The following is a 25076-nucleotide window of genomic DNA, read 5'->3' as shown; positions in this document are numbered from 1 at the left end:
GCATCCGCAGTAATGTGTTTTTATATTAAGGAAGCCACACTGTCTGGGGCATGTTAGGAGGTTAAGCATGTCTCACATACCTTGGTCCCGTTGTTCCGATAGGCATTCTGGGAGATGAATGTCGTAGAGAGATGGTCTGAAAGGGGTTGGTGATGTCCAGAGATGGGTCCTAAGGATTTAAATAAGGGTACTGGGATGCAGAGGTACAGTGACATTCAGAGGAGGAGTTGGATCAGGTAAAGTTGAAGTTCGGGGTAGCACAGCGGCACAGTGGTTAGCACTGATCCCTCATGGCGCCGCGGTCCCAGGTCCGATCCCGGCCCTGGGTCACTGTCCGTGTGGAGTTTGCACATTCTTCCCATGTTTGCGTGGGTTTGGCCCCCACAACCCAAAGATATGCAGGGTAGGTGGATTGGCCACGCTAAATTGCCCCTTAATTGGAAGAAATGAATTGGATACTCTAAATTTATTTTTAAAATGTTGAAGTTCTAGGGTCATGGGCAGATAGTGGTTGGTCTCATGGGCGTGTCACGCAAAGTCAAATCACCTAGCCACACCGAAGCCTTCGGCGATGCCACCATCCTCCAGCCCAATAAGATACGTCGCTGCGTCACCAACGAAGTGAAAGCCCTGCTCCGGTACATCAGAAACCCCAAAAACCACCACCAGTGGGCAGGGAACCCTATTAAATATTACTCCAATCCATAGAGAACCAAGCTCATGGGAGTTCTCCTCTCAAGATTCCAATGTTCAATAAACAAGCATTGCCCCCTGTTGCTGTCAGCGGCAGGGAGGTGGATGCCTCCTAAAGGACATAGCTGGTGGATGGCAGCAAAGTTCTGACTCCAAACTTCCATTCTCCTGAGTAAATGGTTGTGGCTGACAAGGACTTTCCATCAAGATAGATGAGAATAAATTATAGTGTGTTAAAAATAAGGAGCCATGGTTTGTCAGCCAGCAAATGATTGAGAGAAAAACAGTAAAGGATAAGTGTTGGAAGCTTATTGTGCCTGGAATCTGTTGTCTATAAAATTGTCACAGGCCTGTCTGCTATATCTTACCCTTGCAATGGCAAGTCCTTCCATGATGCCAAGGCAATAGTCTCTCTATGGACTCTCATGTCTTAGAGCGGCACGGTGGCACAGTGGTTAGTGCTGCTTCCGCACAGCGTCAGTGACCAGGGTCCATTCTGGCCTTGGGTGACTGTCTGTTTGGAGTTTGCACGTTCTCCCCGTGTCTGCATTGGTTTCCACCGGGTGCTCCGGTTTCCTCCCACGTCTAAAGACGTGCAGGTTAAGTGGATTGACCATGATAAATTGTCTCTTAGTGTCCAAAAGGTTAGCTGGGGTTACTGGGATAGGGTGAGGTTGTGGGCCTAGGTTGAGTGCTCTTTCGGAGGGTTGGTGTAGACTCAGTGGGCCGAATGGCCTCCTTCTGCACTGTAGGGATTCTACGGAAAGTTACCCATTTCACAACCCTAGATTCTATAGAAAAAAAATATTTTCTCTAAGCCTCACAATAATTTTTAGTCAAAAAACTATTTCCTAATCTATGATTCTATGTGTGATGGAAGCAAGCCACATAGTGTATAAAGGAGGGTTCTCACAAGTAGCTGTCATTACTACAATCAATGCTCAATGACCCCATGCACATTGAGGAATGAGCGGGAGGAACATTCTCCTGTGGTCCTCCGGGATGTCTTTCATCATGTAAGGGTGGGTTTAGATGGATGCCAGGCACAGAGGTAGCATTGGCTTAAAGATGAAGCTGAATCTACAAAGAATATGCTGACTAGATGGGTCACTGCAACTTGTTCACAGATCAAAAAATCGCAGAAAAATTATTTTCACTCTACCTCGGTACACGTGACAATAAACAAATCCAATCCAATCCAATCCAACACAAAGGTCTTAAATGGGCAATGGTATTGTCTATCCCCTGATGTCCGTGTCCGTCATAAAATTGGTAAATGAGCTGGTTTCTGTCCTAGGTGGGAGCCACATAAATTCTGTTTTTTAAAACTATGACGTCCTGGATAGTCAGTGCGTCCTTCCATTTATCATAGGGGGCTGGGAAGTTGCCGTCCAAAACCTGTTTGAAGGTGTCGTCTGCTTTTTGGGCTTGGGATAGATCCTCAATATTGGTCTGGGAAACCTGGACTGAGTGTATCGGTTCGCTTTCGGGTGGCTGCCAGAAGTGACCATGGCGTGATCCTGCTTTGGCTAAGGCGTCTGCTTTTACAATACCGGATGGGGACGAGCGATGATGGCTTCTTACGTTAATGATACCATATGTGCGGTCTGAGGCTGTCTTGAGAATGTGCTTTAACAACGGGGCAGAGGGTAGGGGTTTTCCATCGGTTGAAACAGAACCTTGAGATTCCCACAGGGGCATGAATTCTGTTAAACTGTTGCACACATACAGGCTGTCCGAGTGTATGTCTGCGGGGGTTGGAAAAGAGTCGGGGTGCTGAATTACATAGGCTGTGGCTGCGAGTTCTGCTGCTTCTGAACCTTGGTGGCCGTGCAATTTTAAAGAGATCTCTTCCAGTGGGCGTCCCTGCGCTTGTTCCACATAAATTCCACAACCAGTTATTCTAACTCCATTTTCAATTGTGGAGGAACCGTCTACATAAATTTTTAAAGCATTCCCTGTGGCTTGGGAATTCTGTGTCTTACTGCCTTCTCGTGGGTGTAGTAACTTTGGGATAAAGGGTCCTGTGTGGTGTTGGGCTGCTATGATCTGGCACTCATGTGGGGTCCCTGCGTATTGGAGGTTATTGGCCAGGAATGTGTGGGTCTTGGTGCGTTTCACCGTAATGTCCCTGCCTTGTAACAGTAGTGTCCAGCGAGCTGCTCTGACTTGGCTGACTGAACCATCCTTTAATCTACCGTCTAGTAATAGTTGCGTGGGGGTGTGCTCGGTCAAGATCGTGACTGGGTTAAGGCCTGTGATGTACGCAAAGTACTGTACTGCCCAAAAGACTGCAAGCAAGTGCCGTTCGCGGGCTGAGAATCCTTGCTCTACAGGGTCTAATACTCTTGAGGCATAGGCTACGGGTCCTAAGTGATCGTGGCGTTTTTGCAGGAGTACTGCTGATAGGGTTCGGTCGGTGGTTGCTACTTCTATGGCATAGGGCATGTCTGGGTTTGAAACTTGTAAAGCGTGGGCTGTGCCTAGGGCGCGTTTTAAATCATCAATGGCGTCTGTGGGCTGCGGAAGCCATTCCCATGGGGCGTTCTTTTTAAGGAGCTCTGAGAGTGGGGCTGCTTTAGTGGCAAAACCATCTATATGGTTTCTACAATATCCTACTAAACCTAGGATTGACCGGAGTGCAGTGACATTGTGGGGCAGGGGCAATTTAACGATGGACTCGATCTGTTTTTGCTCAAATTCTCTATTGATGATGGTGCCTAAATAAAGAACCTTTTCCTTTCAAATCTGGGCCTTTTTGGGGTTGGCCTTGCATCCAATGGATTGCAGTAGGCCTAGTTATTCCGATAAGAGCTCTACGTGTTCCTCTTTTGAGTCCGTTTGCAGGAGCAGATCGTCCACATATTGTATTAGGCATTTGGGTCGGGAAAAGTTAGAAAGTCCGTTGGGCAATTGTCGGTGGAAAATGGAGGGGGAGTTATGGAATCCTTGTGGGAGGCATGTCCACGTGTACTGCTGCCCTTGAAACGTAAACGCGAACTTATACTGGCAGGCCTTGTCTAACGGGATGGACCAAAAGCCATTGCTGATGTCCAGCACTGTGAAGTACTTTGCCTGTACTCCCTGTTTGAGCATGGTCTCGGGATTCGTGGCAACAGTGGGGGCTGCTAAAGGGGTTACCTTGTTAAGTTCTCGGTAGTCGATCGTTAGTCGCCATGAACCATCGGGCTTTTTTACGGGACAAATTGGGGCATATTTGTGGACGCAAACTGTTAATAGCCTTCAAAATCTCACCCTCGGCTTGCTGTGGGAAACCGTATTACTTTTGCAGCTTTGGAGCAGGACCTGAAATCTTTACTGTACCTGGGATCTTCCCACAATCGTGTTTGTGTTGTGCGAACGAAGCTTTGTGTTTTATGAGGACCTCTCTAATCGACTGGTCTGCACTAATTGTTTGCGGATTAAACCAATAGTCTCCTACTGAGCAAATCCTGTTTTCATAATCCCCTACTGTGAGCGTAGCGGGAGCCCTAGCTGTTTTGGCCATTCGCCATACACATTTGTTTACTGGGTCAAACGAAAGGTTATGGGAGCTCATAAAATCAATGCCCAGAATGTGCTCAGCTGTTTGGGGTAAGTCAACTAAAACGACAGGGTGTCTGGTGCTAATGTTCCCTATCTGAATGGGTAGGGGAGCTGTGATATATCCTTGCTATATGTGGCCGGTGAATCCACTCAGGGTGATGGTGTCTGTGGTGGGCCATTTGTCATGTTGAAACATGGTGGAGGAGTTCAAAGTGGTGCGGGATCCTCCTGCGTCTCAAAGAAAATCGACTGTATGTCCCCGGAATATGCCTGTAACTATTGGTCTGCCTGATTTGACCCAGCGTGTGTCACAGACCCAAGTTGGGGAGTCCGAACTCCGTCAATCTAGGAAATTAAAGGCTAAGTCATCTGAACGGGCGCTAACATTATGCATGGGCCTAACATTGTTCCTAGGTGGGGGGTTTGGTTGTTGGTATCGGTGCTGGTTCGGGGGGTTTTGTCGGCAATCACGGGCGTAATGTCCCATGTGTCCACAATGGTAGCAACCTCGTGGTGCCTGTGCTCTGGGGTGCTGTCCCTCGTGTCTACCTTTGTTTATCCATGCTGGGTCCTGGCTAGTCCTGACTGGGTGCATGTTTGCTTCTATCTCGTCCTGATCTGTCTGTCGGTGTAGGGTTTGTTTTCATGCTCTGGAAAGTCGTTTCAATACCCAAACTTCATTGTGTGTGTGGTCTGCAGGGTCGTAGTTTACACAAGCCTTTTGACCTGCATCTGTGGCATGCAAGATTAAGGTGCGGGACCATTTAGTGGTGTCCTCATTTAGGTATGCGCGGTTCAATTGTCCGTAGACTGCCATGGAATGAATCCATAGGCGACCAGCAAATGCGGTTGGATGCTCTCCCTTCTTTTGCCTGCAGTGATTTAAACCCTCGACTGGATCTCCTTTGTTACACCCTATGGCACCTCATATGGCTGTTTTCATTTCCTGTAGGGTTCCTCCTGCTACATTTTGGGGTTCGGGCAAAGCTGATCTTATGGACTGGCTAAGGCTCATAACTATTAGCTTTACTTCCTCTCTCTCGCCTGGGCCGTACAGAACGTTTTGTTGGCGCATCTCCTCAAAGAAACTGTGCAGGTCTGCGGTGGGCTGGAATGGACTAATTTTCGTGCAAGCTTCTCTTAATTGGGTTATGGATAATGGGGTGGTGTAAACGATATCAGGCTCATCCTGATCCGATGACTTGCGTTGTGTGGTAACCAGATTCATGGGGGTCGAATTGTGATGGGATGTGTGCTGCCTGTGCAGTCAGTGGTGCGGGTGCTTTACTTTTTGGGGTGTGGGGGCTCTATGTATCTATGATTCTCCGGCGACCGGAGAATCGCGGCAGTCGTGCACGGTCAACTTGGTGCCAGTCGGGGGCCGTTGAAAGAGGCCCCCGCGGTGATTCTCCACGGTCGACAAGCCGAGTTCCGCCGGCGTGGGTCTAACCTGGTTTCACCCGCTGGGAGCTCGGACTCACGGCTGCGCTGGCCGTCCTGGTGGGGGGGGAGAGGGGGGGGGGGGGGATCAGACTCCGGGGAGGGCCTCCACGACAGTCAGGCCCGCTATCAGGGGCTACTGACCGGTGGGCGTGCGCGATCCTGGGAGGGCCTATCTTCTTCCGCGCCGGCCCGCTGTGTGGCTCCGCCATGCTGCGCGGGGGACAGCGTGAAAACGGCCACGTGCGCATGCGCAGACCCGTGGCCGGAAGTGCAGGGTCCTGTATCGGCAGCAGGAGCTGCGGGGTGCACGCCGGGGCCCTGCTATCCCTCTTGAAATCGGAGAATCACTCCGGACTTTATGAAAAAAGTCTGGAGTGATTCGCGCCCGTTTTCCGGCGGGCGTGGGGACAATGCACCATTTTCGGAGAATCCCGGCCCATATCTTCATAGACTTTTCTTTTAAAATTTGTAAGAAATATTTGAACACTGAATTTATATTTAAATAAGGTGTTATGGTACCTGGACCAGTGCCCAATTATATCAGGAAACCGGATGAAATTTAAACTTTTTTCAATGTGAGGAACTGTGAGGAAATGATTTTTCGCTCTAGGACTGATTCCACTCAACACTAGGGATCTTTTATATTAAAGCTAACTTTATTATTAACCCTATTAACATCCAGTTCTAAAAAAAATAAAGAAAGGTCTCTGAGCTTACTTTCCTATCTACTTCTGAAAGTTCAATTAAGCAAAATCCACACGCGCAGGTCAAATGCCATTTATTAATAAAGTTAACACTCAGTGACTTATAGATTTATTCACAAAGCTCTTGGGAGAAAAGCTTACAGAAGTCAGTCTGAGAAACACCCCTCCTTTCCTCAGAAACCACAGCAGAACTCGAAAAATGAATCGAAAAACATCAGACACAGAGCAGGGCTGAAAACAAAACTAACAAAAAAAACAGACCCAGCGCCTCCCATGAGTGGCATCGCAGTCTGCCCAGCTGCCCTTAATCACAGCTAAAGCAGATATATAATCTGGATACCTTAACCTAGGTTATTTTAATAACATTACTGCAACATACACATAATACGATATATATAAAGATATCCCAAATTCATCAAAAAGGTCATAAGTTCACCTTGGACTGTCAACAAGCATGCCTTTTCATAGTATGCCTACAATGCAGATTGAGGCCATTTGGCCCATTGTGGCTGCACTGACCCTCTGAAAAAGCACCCTACCTAGGCCCACAGCCCCGCTCTATCCCCGTGACCCGACCTAACCTTTGGACTTTAAAGGGAAATTTAGTATGGCCACTCCACCTAACCTGCACATCTTTGGACTGTGGGAGGAAACTGGAGTTCCCGGAGGAAATCCACACAGACACGGGGGGGAATGCGCAAACAACCATACAGACAGTCATCGAAGGTCGGAATTGAACCTGGGTCCCTGGCATGGGTTTCCTTTTGGTGCTCCGGTTTCCTCCTACAAGTCCCGAAAGACAAGCTGTTAGGTAAATTGGACATTCTGAATTCTCCCTCAGTGTACCCGAACAGGTGCCAGAGTGTGGCGACTAGGGGCTTTTCATGGTAACTTCATTGCAGTGTCAATATAAGCCTACTTGTGACAATAATAAAGATTATTATTAACCACTGTGCCACCAGGCTTTCATAGGAAATCACATGATTTCAGCTACCTAATCAGAATGGCGTTTGAAGCGGGAATGCTGTTTGTTTGTTTAAACTGCAATTGTTTTAACTGTTGGGAAAAATACTGGTTTAAAGGTAAAGGCTAGTGATTTACTGGAAATCACATGACAGAGGATCTTCAAATTTCAAACCTGCTGTACTTGAACTCAGTTTTCGAGAATAAGCTGAGAAGGAAGGTTGTCCTCAACTGCTCTCTCCCTGCCTTGCCTGAAATCTTGTGTGTGGTTATCACCCTGCAGTGAAAATCCTCCTCTAAGTATAACTTGTCTGTATTTGGAAACCTGCAAAGCTGAAACAAGAAGAATTGATCCAGCTCCATATTATCCTTCACACCAAAGCTCCATTGAGACCCTCCAGGCATCTACTGGGACTACATGAGGGAGCTCCAGATCAACAACATCGAAACCCTGTGAACTTTATCCGTTATTTTATAAACCCTATCCTCCAAAACGCATCTCTGAACCTATCTGTTTGGCTTTTGTTTGTTTGCTGGTTTGTGCGCATATGCTGGGATATTTTTAAAAGGGAAAGAGAGTTACACTTCCAGAGTTCAATTCTGTTAGAGCAACGCATTTAAGAAAAGTTTTGTTTCATAATAAATCAATCATTCTGATTTTATTGGATGAAGCCTGGTTAGTCATTTCTATTCTGGATCTAACATCAGTGAAGGTAAATAATTTTCCATTTTGGTGAGTGAATTAAAGTTTTAAACTAATGGTGCAACCTGCGGAGTAGTGGGACTAGATACATTGTGAATTTCTATGATCCCAGTCTTAACAATATTCTTTGCATGTGCCAAACTGTACTGATGTGCAGATCCCTTACACCAAATTAATGTAACAGTACCCGCACAGCACTCTGTTCTCAGCAACCTCTGGCATTGGCCTGCAAAAGGTCTCCTCCACAGCTGCAGGTGCACTCTCCTTGGCCTGACCTGCTGGAGGTAATTGGATCACTTGCAGAGGGGAGGTTGATCAGCAGGGCACCATTGGAGTGTCGTGGGATGATACCCCTTGTGTGTCTTGCTGGTGCTCCTCCTTCTTGTGGGTTTGCGATGATACCTTCCTGACTCCTTGAGATGGGGCACCTGGAGGGAGGTTGAGGTACCTCGTTCCCCTCTCACCTAGCCACTGCTGCACTGCACACATGGTCAGAGAAATGGAGTGTAGGTCTGGGCTCATATCTGACAACCACTGTGTGTATTGCTGGACCTAGATCTTCAAGGTGGCTGCCACCCTTTACATGGAGCCAGCCAAGCGCTCAGTTGCTGGAGCCAAGTGAGCAGTCAGAATGTGACAGTTCCTCCAGCCTCTGGTCCAGTCTGTGCATTGCCCCTGGAATCTCTGTCTGATGTTCCCCTGCCTGTTTCTGCATCTTCTACACATCTTTTTTGGCTGAGTCCAGAGGCTTGTAATCTACATGGAGTCCAGCAGTTCACCAAGTGTCAAAGACTTTGGCTGTGACTTCCTCTGCCAGCTATGGACCTGTGTTTGTGATGTGCTCACAAGATTGTGACCTCGAGCTCACTCTTGAACGTACATCCACTGAAGTGAATGTATCTGTGTTGGTGAAGAGTCCAGATAAAAGTTGCGAAGCTGCATCCTCTGAGGATTCTGAGTCATTATTCTGAGAGATTGGGTTGGACCTGGAATTAAAGCTGTGTGTTGGCTGCCTTTCTTTCCTCCCACCCTTCTTGCTGGTACCTGGAATGAAGAAGAGAAAGATTTTGTGGATGCCTGAGTAGGTTCCCTTATTACAACAATATTTCACTCAGTCAGCAGCGCATCTGCCAACTGCTGACTGGAGACATCATAACTGGCTTCCTGAGGAGTCCTGTCTCATCTTCGGTGCAGCCACGGCCCTGCTCCACCCGAGCTAATTGGTGGCCTCATCCTCAAAAGTGTGAGGACTCTAACATTTGGCATGCCGCCGCCTATCTGGACTCGCTCACATTGGTTGTGAGCGTTCTTGTCCTGCAAACAGACAGCAGGATTGAGTGTCATCCCAATGATGCATGAACACTTAAGGACATGATTGCCAATGCCAGCTCCTGAGCCCTCCCCAGTAAATGACTAACAAGCACAATGTCCTGCAACTGACAAAACATTGACAGCATGAAATGGCTGCCACACATTCAGTGCACAAGTTCCATCTGCTGCTGAGTTCTGCAAACCAAACTCCTGTTTGACATCCTTGTGCACTCACACATTTACACTGCCTGATGTTCTTAGGAGTGTCACTTTGAAGTGAGTAGGCGGTGCCACTTACCCTGCCGGAGGGCAGCAGATTGTTCATCCTTTTTCAGAACTTTTTGTGGTCTTTTGGCCAGTTTTTGTGTTAGCTCCATATGTGCTAACTTCCACTGTGACCTCTGCTCAGGCCACATTGGTCAAACAGGAGGGCCTCCAGTTGCCATCCTTGGGAAACTGGACCCCCGCCTTTTTTGGACGACCTGGAGAAAAACCTGCAGGGAGCCTTCGCTGAATCGTGGGGCCACACGTTGTCTTCTCTGCGACATTCTGGTCTTGGTGGAATCTTGAACGACAGCCACACTGATGCTCCTAGGTTGCAATGAGTGAATGGCTTCCCGGATGTCCTTGAAATATGGTGCACGGATCTTTGACCCCTAAAGGTCAACCACCATTCCCCCAAGATTTGCCGTGCTCCTTGCACATGCATATGCAATGAGCTAAACAGTGTGAGAGCCATCTGTCCCTCTCCTATGCGGAGGTCACTCTGACTTATGTTTCCGCCATCCAACTTATACTCCAGAACAGACAATACTGTTGTGACATATTTTATACTGATCATTACAAAGATTCACCCAAAAATGTGGAAAATTTGTGCAATAAATTCAAAATCTAATATCCTTAACAAAAAATATACAACACAATATGGTTGACCTCTTATTTATAAATTAAATGCAAAAATGAAAATAAAAACAAAAATACTGCTTATTTCTAATCTTCGAAGATTATTTTGCAGCATGGCCTTTTCCATTTCTTGTTACAAGCATGGCATCCCAATGAAGTACTTTTGAAGTGAAAACAGGAAATGCTGGAAAACTCATGAGATTGCCAAAGTGTGGGCATTTCACTCCTATTGTATTCTTGCTTGAGATTCTCAAAACTAAGTTAACTGCAAAGACAGAAGGGAAGCAAAAGCTTCAATTTCATAGATACAGCTAAGTCCTAGCCACAGGCAGAAAGGGAGATGTGCTAACTGTCATAATATGCACCCATGCACATCATGAGGTAAAAACAGGCAGTGACAGACACCCAGGTGAGCCAATCAACATACAGAACAGAACACGACCAATCACCAGACAGAACACCAGAGGGAGGCTTCCAACTATAAAACACACCAGGCATCAGCAGTCTGCCTCTTTCCACTGGTGACAACTGTAGTGACAGTCAGGGTGTACAAATCATTCAACACCTTCTACACGTGGATAAGAGCAAGATAGTTTTTTAAAAATAATAATTTTTATTAAAGGTTTTCACAAAATATCAATAACAAAATGAGAAAGAAAAAAGAACCCAACAGGGTTAAGTACAAAACACAATCTAAAAAAGCAATCCCCCAAACCCCTCCCCCCCGTACCTAAGTAATAAATTAACATTAACACCCCGACTTAAGACAACAGGTGTATACACCCCCTCAGACCCTTCCAGTGTAAATAACATAAACAAAAATAAAGTAAAACCCCCCCCACCCCCCGAGCTGCTGCTGCCATTGACCAATGTCTATCGTTCTGCCAGAAAGTCTAAGAACGGTTGCCACCCCCTAAAGAACCCTTGTACCGACCCTCTCAAGGCGAATTTCACCCTCTCCAATTTAATGAACCCTGCCATATCGCTGATCCAGGATCCACGCTTGGGGGCCTCGTATCTTTCCACTGAAGGAGAATCCTTCGCCGGGCTACCAGGGACGCAATGGCCATAATTCCGGCCTCTTTCACCTTCTGCACTCCCGGCTCCTCTGCCACCCCAAATATTGCGAGCCCCCAGCCCGGTTTGACCCTGGATCCTACCACCCTCGACACCGTCCTCGCTATGCCCTTCCAAAATTCCTCCAGCGCTGGGCATGCCCAGAACATATGGGTGTGATTTGCTGGGCTCCCTGAGCACCTAACACACCTGTCCTCACCCCCAAAGAACCTGCTCATCCTTGTCCCGGTCATGTGTGCCCTGTGCAGCACCTTAAACTGTATGAGGCTGAGCCTCGCGCATGAAGAGGAAGAGTTCACCCTCCCTAGGGCATCTGCCCACGTCCCCTCTTCGATCTCCTCTCCCAACTCCTCCTCCCACTTACCTTTCAACTCCACCATCGAGGCCTCCTCCTCCTCCTGCATCACCTGGTAAGTTTCCGAGATCTTCCCCATTCCCACCCACCCCCTCGAGAGCACCCTGTCCTGTACTGTGTGTGGAATTCCACCACCTGCAGTCTGGCAAACACCCTTACCTGTAAGTACCTGAAGGTGTTCCCCGGGGGGAGCCCGTACTTCTCCTCCAGCTCACCCAAGCTCGCGAACTTCCCGTCCACAAACAGGTCCCCCAACTTTCGTATGTCTGCCCTGTGCCACCCCGAAAACCCTCCACCTGTTCTTCCTGGGGCGAACCGGTGGTTCCCCCGTAATGGGGTCCAAGCCGAGGCCCTAACTTCCCCGCTATGCCACCTCCACTGCCCCCAAATTTTGAGGGCCGCCACCATCACCGGGCTCGTGATATACCTCCTTGGAGGGAGCGGCAGCGGCGCCGTTGCCAGTGCCCCCAGACTCGTACCCACACAGGACGCCGTCTCCAGCCTCTTCCATGCAGCCCCCTCCCCCTCCATCACCCACTTGCGCACCATTGTCGCATTGGCGGTCCAGTAGTACCCACAGAGGTTGGGCAGCGCCAGCCCCCCCATCTCTACTCCGCTCCAGGAACACCCTTCTCACCCTCGGAGTCCCTCGCGCCCACACAAACCCCATTATACTCCTGTTAACCCGCCTGAACAAAGCCTTCGGGATAAACGCGGGGAGGCACTGGAACAGGACCAAAAACCTTGGGAGCACCATCATTTTGATTGACTGCACCCTACCCGCCAGGGACAGCGGCAACGCGTCCCACCTCTTGAACTCCTCCTCCATTTGCTCCACCAGCCTTGTAAAGTTAAGCCTATGCAGGGCCCCCCAGCTCCTGGCCACCTGGACCCCCAAATTTCTGAAGCTCCTCTCCGTCCTTTTTAGTGGGAGCTCGCCAATCCCCCTCTCCTGGTCCCCTAGCTGAACTACAAACAGCTCGCTCTTCCCCATATTGAGCTTGTACCCCGAAAAGTCCCCGAATTCCCTAAGGATCCTCATTACCACTGGCATTCCTCCCACCGGGTCCGCCACATACAGCAGCAGGTCGTCCGCATAAAGCGACACCCTATGCTCCTCCCCACCCCGCACCAACCCCCTCCAGTTCCTCGACTCTCTCAGTGCCATAGCCAGGGGTTCAATCGCCAGTGCAAAGAGCAGGGGGGACAGGGGACACCCCTGTCTCGTCCCTCGGTGCAACTGAAAGTACTCGGACCTCCTCCTATTTGTGGCCACACTCGCCATCGGGACCTCATACAACAGCCTAACCCACCTGACAAACCCCTCCCCAAACCTAAACCTCTTCAGCACCTCCCACAGGTACCCCCACTCTACCCTATCGAAGGTTTTCTCGGCGTCCATTGCCACCACTATCTCCGCCTCCCCCTCCCTCGCCGGCATCATGATAACGTTCAAAAGCCTCCGCACATTCGCGTTCAACTGTTTCCCCTTCACAAACCCCGTCTGGTCATCATGGATGATCTGCGGCACACAATCCTCAATCCTCGTGGCTAAAACCTTCGCCAGCACCTTGGCATCTACATTTACCAAGGAAATCCGTCTGTAAGACCCACATTGCAGGGGATCCTTGTCCCGCTTCAGGATCAAGGCGGTCAGTGCCCGGGACATTGCCGGCTTCCTACCCGTCCGAGACCTGGAGCGATCCAGTGCAGGATCCAACACCGTGTTAAAGTCTCCCCCCATTATCAGGCCCCCCACTTCCAAGTCTGGGATCCGACCCAACATACGCCGCATAAAACCCGCATCGTCCCAGTTCAGAGCATACACATTGACCAGTACCACCCTCTCTCCCTGCAACTTACCACTTACCATTATGTACCTACCGCCATTATCTGTCACAATGCTCGACGCCTCGAATAACACCTTCTTTCCCACCAAGATCGCCACCCCTCGATTTTTGGCATCTAGCCCGGAGTGAAACACCTGACCTACCCACCCTTTCCTCAGTCTTACCTGGTCTGCCACCTTCAGGTGTGTCTCCTGGAGCATAACCACATCCGCCTTGAGCCCCTTCAGGTGCGCAAACACGCGGGCCGGCTTAACCGGCCCATTCAGTCCCCTTACATTCCAGGTTATCAGCCGGATCAGGGGGCTACCCGCCCCCCTCCCCCGCCGACTAGCCATGACCCCTCCTCGGCCAGCCACGCGCCCGAACCCCACACCCGGCCCGTTCCCCACAGCGGCATACCCCCGTCTCGACCCACCTCACTCGCTCCAGCTCCTCCTTGATCTTAGCAGCAGCAACTCGATTCCCCCCCACCCCCACCCTGGCTAGGACCCAACCTAGCTGGTTTACTCCCCCCATTGCACTTCCGCAAGTTAGCTGACTCCTGCTGACCCCGGCCACTCCCGCCTCCCCTTCGACTCTTCCCATTGTGCGGCACACCCTCCTCTCCTGCTCCCCATTCACAGGCTCTCCCCCTCCGTTCTAAGCGCGGGAAACAATCCTCGCTTCCCCGCCCCGATCCCCCCCCCCCCCCAGTCTTCAGCGCGGGAAAAAATCCCGCACTCTCCACCTACCAGGCCCCGCCACCAACCAAAACAGTGCCCAACCCGCCCCATCCACCCTCCCCAACCCAAAAGAGAAAAACACAGAGAAAAAGAAACCCAAAACAATGCAAAGGCCCCCCCCCCGAACCGAAAATAGGCATAACATATCCACCGCAGTCCCCAATCGCCCATCCCGACCCTCAGTCTGTGTCCAGCTTCTCGGCCTGAACAAAGGCCCACGCCTCCTCCAGAGACTCAAAATAATGGTGCTGGTCCTTGTAGGTAACCCACAGTCGCGCCGGCTGCAACATGCCAAACTTCACCCCCTTCCTGTGCAGCATTGCCTTCGCTCGATTGTACCCGGCCCTCCTCATCGCCACCTCCGCACTCCAGTCCTGATATATCCGAACCTCCGCGTTCTCCCACCTGCTGCTCCTCTCCTTCTTGGCCCACCTGAGCACACACTCCCGATCGACGAACCGATGGAACCGCACCAGCACCGCCCGCGGAGGCTCGTTAGCCTTGGGCCTCCTCGCCAACACTCTATGGGCCCCTTCCAGCTCCAGCGGCCCCTGGAAGGACCCCGCTCCCATCAGCGAGTTTAACATGGTGACCACATAGGCCCCCACGTCCGGCCCCTCCAGCCCCTCCGGGAGGCCCAGAATCCGCAGATTCTTCCGCCTCGACCGATTCTCCATCTCCTCAAACCGCTCCTGCCATTTCTTGTGGAACGCCTCGTGCGCCTCCACCTTTACCGCCAGGACTAAGATCTCGTCCTCATTGTCAGAGATCTTTTGTTGAGCCTCTCGGATCGCCACCCCCTGGGCCGTCTGTGTCTCCAGCAGCTTATCAATAGAAGCCTTCATCGGCTCTAGCAGGTCCGTTTTAATCTCGCTGAGGCAGCGCTGGATACCCTCCTGTTGCTCCTCCACCCACTGCCTCCACGCTGCCTGGTCTCCGCCCGCTGCCATTTTGTCCTTCTTCCCTCCCTTCTTCTGGTCCACCACCACCTTTTTTGTCACCCCGCTCCTAGTTAAAGCCATATACAGACGGGGAGCTATTATTAACTCCTTCCCACACTGGGAAACGTCGGAAAAGTGCCCTTGGGGGCCCAGAAAAGAGCCCAAAAGTCTTGAGAGGGAATCCTTTTGGCAGTATTCGCTTCACCACTCTGCCCCAAAATGTCTGTGGAAACTCCTGAAAAAGGTCTAAGGGTCCGTTCCAGACGGGAGCTGCCGAATGCGCGACCTACTCCTCCATGGCCGCCACCGGAAGCCTCGTCCTCGCTTCTTCAGTGGCCTTGGTGAGATGTTTTCACAGTTGTTCCCTCTGCTATTAGAATTCACTTTTGATAAAGGCCCTCAGGTCAGTTTGCAGCTTTAAGCTTGCCCTTCCCCTGCCTGCAGGCTGGAAGAGGCCCTGTTTATCCTGTTGCAGCCAAATCTTTTACTGTTTCTGCCGGGTCTGGTAGCCAAAAGACATAACATTCCTGGGGGACACTGTCAGGGGAATGTTGCAGTCTTCTTGCCACACCGGGAAATGTCAAACAAATGCCGTGGCGGCCCTGTAAAAGAGCCCAAAAGTCCGTTCCAAGCGGGAGCTACCGAATATGCGACCTAGCTCTGCAAAGCCGCACCCGGAAGTCGGTCTAGATAGTTAATGTTAGTTTACTTAGAATATTAGCGAGTCAACCCACCGGCAGCTGTGTGCTTCGTTACTGAAGTTCAATAAATCTTATTGAACCAACGCCTACGTTTGGTGTATGCTTGATCATTTAACTGCATCGTGTTGCAATCCGTGTTACCCCAGGGTGAATAACACGACATGATACCAGGAGTGGCTACTGCTTCTAAGAAATTTACCTTCGAAAATTCACTGACGACCAGCAACTGCCTTCCAGCTGCATTGAAAAGATCCAGGCACCTCCATAGTTCTGGATCTCCGGAAACCTTGGTGCCAACTGGCGGGTCTTCAAGCAGAAATTCAGTCTATACCTTGAGGCCTTGGCCCTCGAAAGTGCATCCGATGCCCCAAAGATCGCGCTGCTACTGTCGACTGCAGGGGACCAGGCCATTCAAATCTTCAATTCACTCACTTTTGCCGACGGTGAGGACAAGACCAAGTTCCAGACCGTATTAGTCAAATTCGACAGTCACTGTGAGGTCAAGGCGAACGAAAGCTTCGAGCGTTATGTCTTCCAGCAGCACCTTCAGGGTAAGGATGAGCCTTTCCAGTCTTTTCTCACTCATCTTCGCATTCTAGCGCAATCCTGCAACCGCTGACTCCCTCATCAGGGATCAGATCGTGTTTGGCGTCCACTCCGACGCCCTGCGGGAGCAGCTCCTAAAAATAAAAAATATGACCCTGCCAGTGGCCATCGAGACGTGCAAAGCCCACGAACAGGCGAAAAGTCGCTATTCCCGTTTAAGTCGGCAGAGCAGGACCAATTTGCCTCCCACAAGGCTGAGAGTGTACAGGCACCTGAGCATTGATGAAGGCAGCCATTTTGCGTGCTTTTCCAGGGGTCCCACGCATGCGCACCACGGTCGGGAGAACGAAGCTGCCGAAAACGACACTGCGCCGTTGTGAGCGGTGGCTGACCGCACTGCGCATGTGCGACGATGCACCGAGCGTCACAACGTCGACGTGATGACGTGCCCCAACTGCGGCACCGCCCATTTAAAGCGACAATGCCCTGCAAGAGGCAGGCGATGTCTCAACTGCAAGAAGCTTGGCCATTATGCGGCTTTGTGCAGGTCTGCACCTGCGATAGGGGGCCAGCGATCCCAGTTCCAGCGCAGACGCATTTGAAGTGTGCAGCAAGGGCTGCTGGATTTGGAACCTGATCCCGTCACGGATCCAGAGGACGACTGTTCCGGCCATTCATGTACCTGACGTGGATCACCTTCGCGTGCTGCAAAAGATGCAGCAGATCAGAACCCGGCAAAAGCTGACATATGATGCTCATGCTACTGATCTGCCCGTGCTCTCTCCGAAGGGTGAATAACACACTAACTTACCGAGTTACCTTCTTAGAGTCACGATTGTACCTGCGACCTTTAAACAATTGTGAAATAACAGCCATAACTTGCCATTACCTGTAGTATATTTTGTATATAAAGTGTGGCCCTAAATTAGCTAAGTCTTCAACATGGTGCACTTGAAACAACCATGAGCATCCTTAACCCTTAAGAAATGAGGTGTTTCACTCTGAAGATTGGCTGTTGCTGCAGAATAATTAGAATTAATTGCAGTATGAACTCTTCCTTCATATTTGGAGCAAATAAATCAGGGAGTGTCGGGGAGAACCTGTATCCCAACATGTCGTATGCCAGTGCAGCAACGCACACTATTACATGAACAGAGAATGCTGGCCCCTTTAAAAATTATAAGCTTTTATCAGTAACAACTAATTTCATGTCCCAAAATTTAAATATTTAGATTAAAATCTGCATAAAGGTACTCTCTGAAGCCAGTCTCATTGGTGGCCATAAATAATGTATTCCTAAAATATATAGTAAAGTAGTGCTAACACAGACACAGTGAAGTTACTATTCTTATTTATTTCACCCTCTAAATTATTTCATTCAGGAGGACAAAAACAAGCTGGCTCTCACGCGCGGGGGTTTACAATGGTCTAATTCAACTGTCACCAAGTAAAAGATGGGGTGGGCTGGGGGAGAGGGTTTGATGAGGACTCCGGGGCGAGGGAGTGAGGATTGGTGGAAGCACATGGCAAGGGGAGTAGGAGGCGTGGCAAGGAGGGAGGAGGAGAGGGCGTGACAAAACAAGGGGAGAGGCGTGTCAAGGGAGGGGAGGTGCCGACAAGGGGCGTGGCAAAGGAGAGGAGAGGGCGTGACAAAGTAAGGGGGCGTGGCAGGAGCTGATGCAGGAGGACCTGGAACATAGAGGAGGGAGCGGGACGACAGGGGAGAGGGCGTGGCAAGGGGGAGGAAGGGGCGTGGTAAGGAGGGAGGGCGAGGCAAGGAGGAGGGGGCGTGGCAAGGGGAGGAGGAAGAGCGGATGCGCAGCGCCTCCGATCTCGCGAGACGTCGTCCCGCGGATGCAACGCGCGCTTGCGTGCGTGCGCGCGCGGGGGGGTGGGGGCGGCGAAAAAAATCCCAGTAACGGACGGAGCACGAGACGCGTCGCTGGTGACGTCAGGAGTTTTCCCTTCAAAGTCAACAAGAACAAGAAGCAGTCGGAGTTTGAATTCTGAAGCAATTAAAATATATATATATATAATCAAAAAAAAAACTCAATCACCATCAAAGTACACGGCCGGCTGAGTGGGAGGGGGAGGGATAACGAAGTGGAGCCGAGTTTTCCGAAGGACGGCTTTGCTGGGTGGTGTGTGTGTGGGTCGCTGTGGCGGGCGGGTGAAGCCGGCCGGCGGGCGCTGCACTGAGTGTTAAAGGTAAGGGAGGATGGAGATGTCTGGACTGGGACTGGACGGGATGAGGCGCCCCCCCCCTCCTAATTTGGTGTATTTCCTATCCCCTTTTCCATTCATATTCGTGATGAGCCCCGAGATGGGCGGTTGTATGTTGGGGAAACAGAAGTGGGGGACTTTTTGGGTTATTTTGGTGAGGTTGGGGGGGGGGGGGATGATGATGATGATGATGGAGGAGGAGGGGTTTGTGTCTGGCCTAGTTTGCTAGAAACACTGTCCTCCATCACCATAACTACTACCAACTAACCCCAATAACTTTACACCCCCCCCCCCCCCCCCCCCGGGGGGGATTGCTACTGACTGTAACTTATCATTTGCTGATGTGTCCTTGTAATCTCGTGTGTCTGGTTTGGCCAAGTGCTGATTTTATCTAGATGATGAGGAGGAGGTGGAGGAGGATGTTGGTGGGTGTAAAGGCCTCTGTGTGTGTGTGTGTTTGTTTGAACGAAATGCCCCCCCCCCCCCCCCCCCCACACACTTTTCTGGGTTTATTTTGCTTTTACAGTTGGTCAGGAATAAATAAAGCGGCGATTGTTTAAAATGCAACCAGACGTTCTTTGACCAGACACGTTTTATCTTGTTTTAATGAGATGCTCAAACATTCGGCGACCGATTTGTGTGTTTGGGGGGGGGGGGGGGGGGGGGGGAAATAACACGTCAGATTGTTACCGGTGTTTATTCCTGTGCCTTTTCTTATTTTTAATCAAATCGGGTTTATATTTTAACTTTAAAAGTATATAGCCTTGGGTGGAGGGCGTAGACAGACCGCGACTACACAGCGTCTACTATTAAAAAAAACTGTTTACGTCTCATACTATTTTTTTTGCGAATGATTATGGCTCAAATATGGAGGACAAACACTTAAGGTCGGCCTTAAAACAGATATTTGAAACCTACCATATAACACAATTTAGGGTGGGGTGGTAGTGAATGAATTTATGAATAAGGCTGCAAAATAATGGGACGATAAAAATCGATCCGCAACTGCCTTTGGCAGTTTTAAAATAATTTACCAGCACTGACCTGAAATAATGTCGGGGACCGACCATTTATAGTATTCCCAATTGTGCATATGGAAGTAATTAATATAACCAAGTCTTCTTGTGTAACCCCCCCAGTTATGTTCAGGCCTGTTTTGAAAACGGGTTTCCTTCAGTTTCACATTTTCTGATAAAAGTATGTCATTGAAGCATCACACGACTGAGATTTAAATAATGTGATCATTTAAGTGCGTAATTTTTCGTCTTCAAGTTGTGGTATTCTTTTTTCCTGACAGCAGTGGCTAACGGAGTGGAAGTTGTCTTGAGGAGAGGGCGGTGGGAAGGGCAGAGCCAGTCCCAAAAGACTACTAGCTGGGCTCGGGGGAACCACTATTATGAGTGATATAACCATTGTGAAGGAAGGATGGGTGCAGAAAAGAGGTAAGGTTGCTATCATTTTACTTGTAGTAGTCTTTATGTTCTCCCAAATTGTCAGCAAATTAGAAAACGGAACTGGATTTTGAGTAAGGATGAATGAGACTGGGTGGGTTGAATGAGACTGGGTGGGAGGAGAAAGAGTGTCTGAGTGGAGTTTCGTATGTGGAAGCAGTACACGGCAGCGTGTTTTCAACGCTGACGTAATCGACATAATAGTCACTTAATTTGTGGCATGTAAACCTGTTTCATTTTTAATTTGGAGTGTTTGACCCCGGTTCAAGATAATTTTCGATCAGATTTTAAAAGTTGCTTTGAGTCACCGCTATTCCAGTTGCGCATTTATTCGATAGCATTCAAAATAGGAAACAGATCTGTTTGTGTATTAGTTTTGGCTTCGATCCATTTTTATGTTCAGTTTTAAATGTAATGTTTGCCGTTCATCCTTAGTGTCTTCTGTTTATTCGCTTGTGTGATCTTAAAAATAGAATGTGATTAGGGATTTTGGAAATGGCAAAATAATTTCCTGTTTACTAAAGTGGCTTTCCTCCCTGTGGAGGGGGTGTGCAGTTGTCTAACACTGGTGTTTCAATTGTAATATCTACTCTTGCTGTTTTAAGGGAGGAGTCGCCATAGCGCTCTCAGCTCTATTTAGGCATGTGATTGGATAGAAGAGGTAAATTCCACTGTGGATTGTAGATGTAGATTTTAATTTTGCTATCAAGGTTTTTACTAATTTACTTTTGCAAGTATTGACATTGATTCACTTTAAACATTGGTAACACTCAGAATGCACTTCTGTTGAAAAATATACTTTGTTTTATGTTGTTTCAGAATTCTTTATTATCTGTGATTGCTTTTAATCTTGAAGGGGGAAGGAGGTCTATAGTCTGCTATGCAAGCAGAAATGTGACACTTCTGTTACTTAAACCATTCATAATCTGTTTTATTTGCCTAACCTCGGTTGTTGGCAAGATTCTAGAATCCATTGTTAAGGATGAGATTTCTAAATTCTTGGAAGTGCAGGGTCGGATTAGGACGAGTCAGCATGGATTTAGTAAGGGGAGGTCATGCCTGACAAACCTGTTAGCGTTCTTTGAAGAGGTAACAAATAGGTTAGACCAAGGAGAGCCAATGGATGTTATCTATCTTGACTTCCAAAAGGCCTTTGATAAGGTGCCTCACGGGAGACTGCTGAGTAAAATAAGGGCCCATGGTATTCGAGGCAAGGTACTAACATGGATTGACGATTGGCTGGCAGGCAGAAGGCAGAGAGTTGGGATAAAAAGTTCTTTTTCGGAATGGCAACCGGTGACGAGTGGTGTCCCGCAGGGTTCAGTGTTGGGGCCACAGCTGTTCTCTTTATATATTAACGATCTAGATGACGGGACTGGGGGCATTCTGGCTAAGTTTGCCGATGATACAAAGATAGGTGGAGGGGCAGGTAGTATGGAGGAGGTGGGGAGGCTGCAGAAAGATTTAGACAGTTTAGGAGAGTGGTCCAAGAAATGGCTGATGAAATTCAACGTGGGCAAGTGCGAGGTCTTGCACTTTGGAAAAAAGAATAGAGGCATGGACTATTTTCTAAACGGTGACAAAATTAATAATGCTGAAGTGCAAAGGGACTTGGGAGTCCTAGTCCAGGATTCTCTAAAGGTAAACTTGCAGGTTGAGATCGTAATTAAGAAAGCAAATGCAATGTTGTCATTTATCTCAAGAGGCTTGGAATATAAAAGCAGGGATGTACTTCTGAAGCTTTATAAAACATTAGTTAGGCCCCATTTAGAATACTGTGAGCAATTTTGGGCCCCACACCTCAGGAAGGACATACTGGCACTGGAGCGGATCCAGCGGAGATTCACACCGATGATCCCAGGAATGGTAGGCCTAACATACGATGAACGTCTGAGGATCCTGGGATTATATTCATTGGAGTTTAGGAGGTTGAGGGGAGACCTAATAGAAACATACAAGATAATGAATGGCTTAGATAGGGTGGACGTAGGGAAGTTGTTTCCATTAGCAGGGGAGACTAGGACCCAGGGGCACAGCCTTAGAATAAAAGGGAGTCACTTTAGAACAGAGATGAGGAGAAATTTCTTCAGCCAGAGAGTGGTGGGTCTGTGGAATTCATTGCCACAGAGGGCGGTGGAGGCCGGGACGTTGAGTGTCTTTAAGACAGAAGTTGATAAATTCTTGATTTCTCGAGGAATTAAGGGCTATGGAGAAAGAGCGGGTAAATGGAGTTGAAATCAGCCATGATTGAATGGTGGAGTGGACTCGATGGGCCGAATGGCCTTCCGCTCCTATGTCTTATGGTCTTATGGCCTTAACATTTTACCATTATATTTCAATCTTACCTATGTATAATATTTAATGCTGACATTGGATTTGCAGTGTTGACCTCCTGCAAATCATGAAATTATGAACTAGTGTTGCAGAATTGATGTTAGTTGAATATGCAAATCGAATTTTCTGTTGAAAAGGATAATTCCAGGAAATTGATCATGTAAATATTAATTGCAATATAATCAAGTATTTTGAGCTGTGATTTTTTTGTTGTTTAAAACAATCATCTGGTTCCTTTTGCAACTGGTTTATTATAGAAACTGAAAAGCAGCTACTGTAATAAGTATTTGCAGGGGAAATTAAGGTAAGACCAACAGATTTAGCATCTGCAGGTATGAGCCTAATTTTTGTTCTGAGACCCAAGGGTCAAAATATTTTTTTGAGGCTACGTTTTGGTTTTCAGTGGCTCTATTTTCATTCTCACTAACTTCCTTATTAGCTGATGCAGTCATGTGGTAACATGACCGTCTTCATTTGTTATTTTTAAGGTTTTAGATAGGTAAGGTCGCACAAATAGCAGAGGGAGAGCTGGCTCTTTGGGAGTTATTGAATTTGCCCCAACTTGCCTGTAACGTTTCCCTCATGGCCTTACATAATGTTTTCCCTTTGAAGCTTTGTCAAATTCTTCACATCTTGCTGAAAGCTATTATTAATGTTTTATTAAAGTTAATTTGTATCACCGCCAGAGGCTGAATTACATTTTTTTTACAATCAATTTAGTGAAATATTAAAATGCAAAAGGTTCAAGTGAAAATTCATGACACCAATGATTCACTAAGCAGCCATAATCTTTGAGATTGTCTATAGGTGGAATCACTCATCAATGCCCTCTGTTCGATGCAGAAAACCCCCAAACACCTCTTTTTATGAATGTGGCTGAACTTCTGCTCCATGCTTCCTGAGAGGACCAATCATGGATTCTATCTCCAGAGGTGCATTGAGTGGGAGAGTGGGACCTGTGATTGGAGGAGCTGGGGCAGTGAGTATGGGAGAGACTGAATATGTGATTGGAGGAACAGCTCCTCACAGATTTCTGTCTCTCCCACATACCTGGGAAACTTTTCTCTCATTTGACATCCCTGTCATTGATTTTTCATGGGCTTTGAGGGTGTATTTGATTGTGTCTCTGTATTTTGAACTCTGCTGAGCCATTACAGAATTATTTTACAGTTTACACTTTTCGCTTCAATGTTCAATTTTCTAAACACTTGAGTGTTAGTCACACTTGCAGGATTAAATCTGGAGTTTCCAGTTTTTAGCTGGCACTTGAGTAAATGGCAATCTGCAAAAATTAGCAGAATTTCATAATACGTCATGGTGCATGATTTAAAGGGCTAATTTTTGATGTGCTCAAAACTTGCTTTCGCTTTACAGGCTTCCTTTTAGGAAGTGTTTTATATTTAAAATAAATTGCTTATTTTTAGGTATTCCACATACCTTGCAATTTTTTTGTTTTATCATCAAATCTTACAGTATAGAAATCCATTCCACGCATTGTGCTTGTGCCAACAAATTGCAAGAACTATCAAATTAGTCCCACAGTTCTACTCATTCCCGTACCAGCCTCCCTGAACAGGTGCCCGAATGTGGCGACTAGGGGCTTTTCACAGTAACTTCATTTGAAGCCTACTTGTGACAATAAGCAAATTTCATTTCATTTCATAACCCTGCTTTTTAAAAAAAACTTTTCAAGTATATGTCCAATCCCCTTTGAAAGTTCCTGAATCTGTTTCACCAGCCTTTTGGGCGGTTGTTCATATTATAAGAACTTTAAAAAAAAATTTAGAGTACCCAATTCATTTTTTCCAATTAAGGGGCAACTTAACGTGGCCAATCCACCTAGCCTGCACATCTTTTGGTGAAACCCACGCAAACATGGGGAGAATGTGCAAATTCCACACGGACAGTGATCCAGAGCCGGGATCGAACCTGGGACCTCAGCATTGTGAGGCAACAATGCTAACCACTGCGCCACCATGCTGCCCTAAGATTATATGAACTTGTGGCATAACGAATATTGCATCTCTCTTGTGGATTTTTTTTTACTGGTCAGTGGAATCTTTTTTCGGTATCTCTGAATTTTGAATATTTCATTAAATTTATGCCTTACCTTCTTTGCTCTAAGGAGAACAGTCCCAACCTTTTTTAGTCACTCCACTTTTCCAGGCACAAGGAATTTGGTTTAATTTTAGTATATCCTGACTGCACCTCGGTCTTGACGTTTTCTTTGTTTTCTACAAATGAAAAAAACACATGTTGAATAATGTGTAAATATTTTCCTTTTTTTACATAGAGGTTTGCTGAATGCATTTAGCTTTAAATTCAAACCTTTTACAAAAGCAAAAAATGTCTTGAATCAAACCCACCCTATCTCTTTAGCCTGGGTATTTCGAAGTAAAAGCCAAGTGATAAAATGCGATCTGCGTCAATATTTACTTTTATTTCCTGCCGCACACAGCAAGAGAATTCTAATGTTTTCAGATAATGTCTTAAACGTTTTAAATTTAGAGTGCCCAATTCTTTTTATTTTTCAATTAAGGGGCAATTTAGCGTGGCCAATTCACCTACCAGGCACATCTTTGGGTTGCGGGGGTGAGACCCACGCAGACT

At 47.9% G+C, this 25076-nt stretch overlaps 1 protein-coding gene across 13 annotated transcripts in view; it reads left to right on the top strand.

Moving 5' to 3' along the window:
* Positions 1–18366: 18366 nt before the first annotated feature.
* akt3a (v-akt murine thymoma viral oncogene homolog 3a) overlaps positions 18367–25076 on the top strand; it is a 594281-nt gene continuing 587571 nt past the window's right edge. For 3 of the 13 annotated variants that reach the window (XM_072512686.1, XM_072512765.1, XM_072512694.1), the window contains exons 1-2: positions 18367–18666; positions 19979–20123. In XM_072512686.1, coding sequence (XP_072368787.1) covers positions 20078–20123 — 46 coding nt within the window. In that variant the 5' untranslated portion in view covers positions 18367–18666; positions 19979–20077. Of the gene's footprint in view, positions 18667–19088; positions 19107–19978; positions 20124–25076 lie in introns of those variants that run through there. The other 10 variants (XM_072512730.1, XM_072512740.1, XM_072512747.1 and 7 more) reach the window with 6 other exon arrangements.

This window comes from Scyliorhinus torazame, chromosome 1, assembly GCF_047496885.1.
Source record: "Scyliorhinus torazame isolate Kashiwa2021f chromosome 1, sScyTor2.1, whole genome shotgun sequence".
NCBI classification, from domain to species: domain Eukaryota; kingdom Metazoa; phylum Chordata; class Chondrichthyes; order Carcharhiniformes; family Scyliorhinidae; genus Scyliorhinus; species Scyliorhinus torazame.
This window is presented reverse-complemented; position numbering and strand designations above follow the sequence as displayed.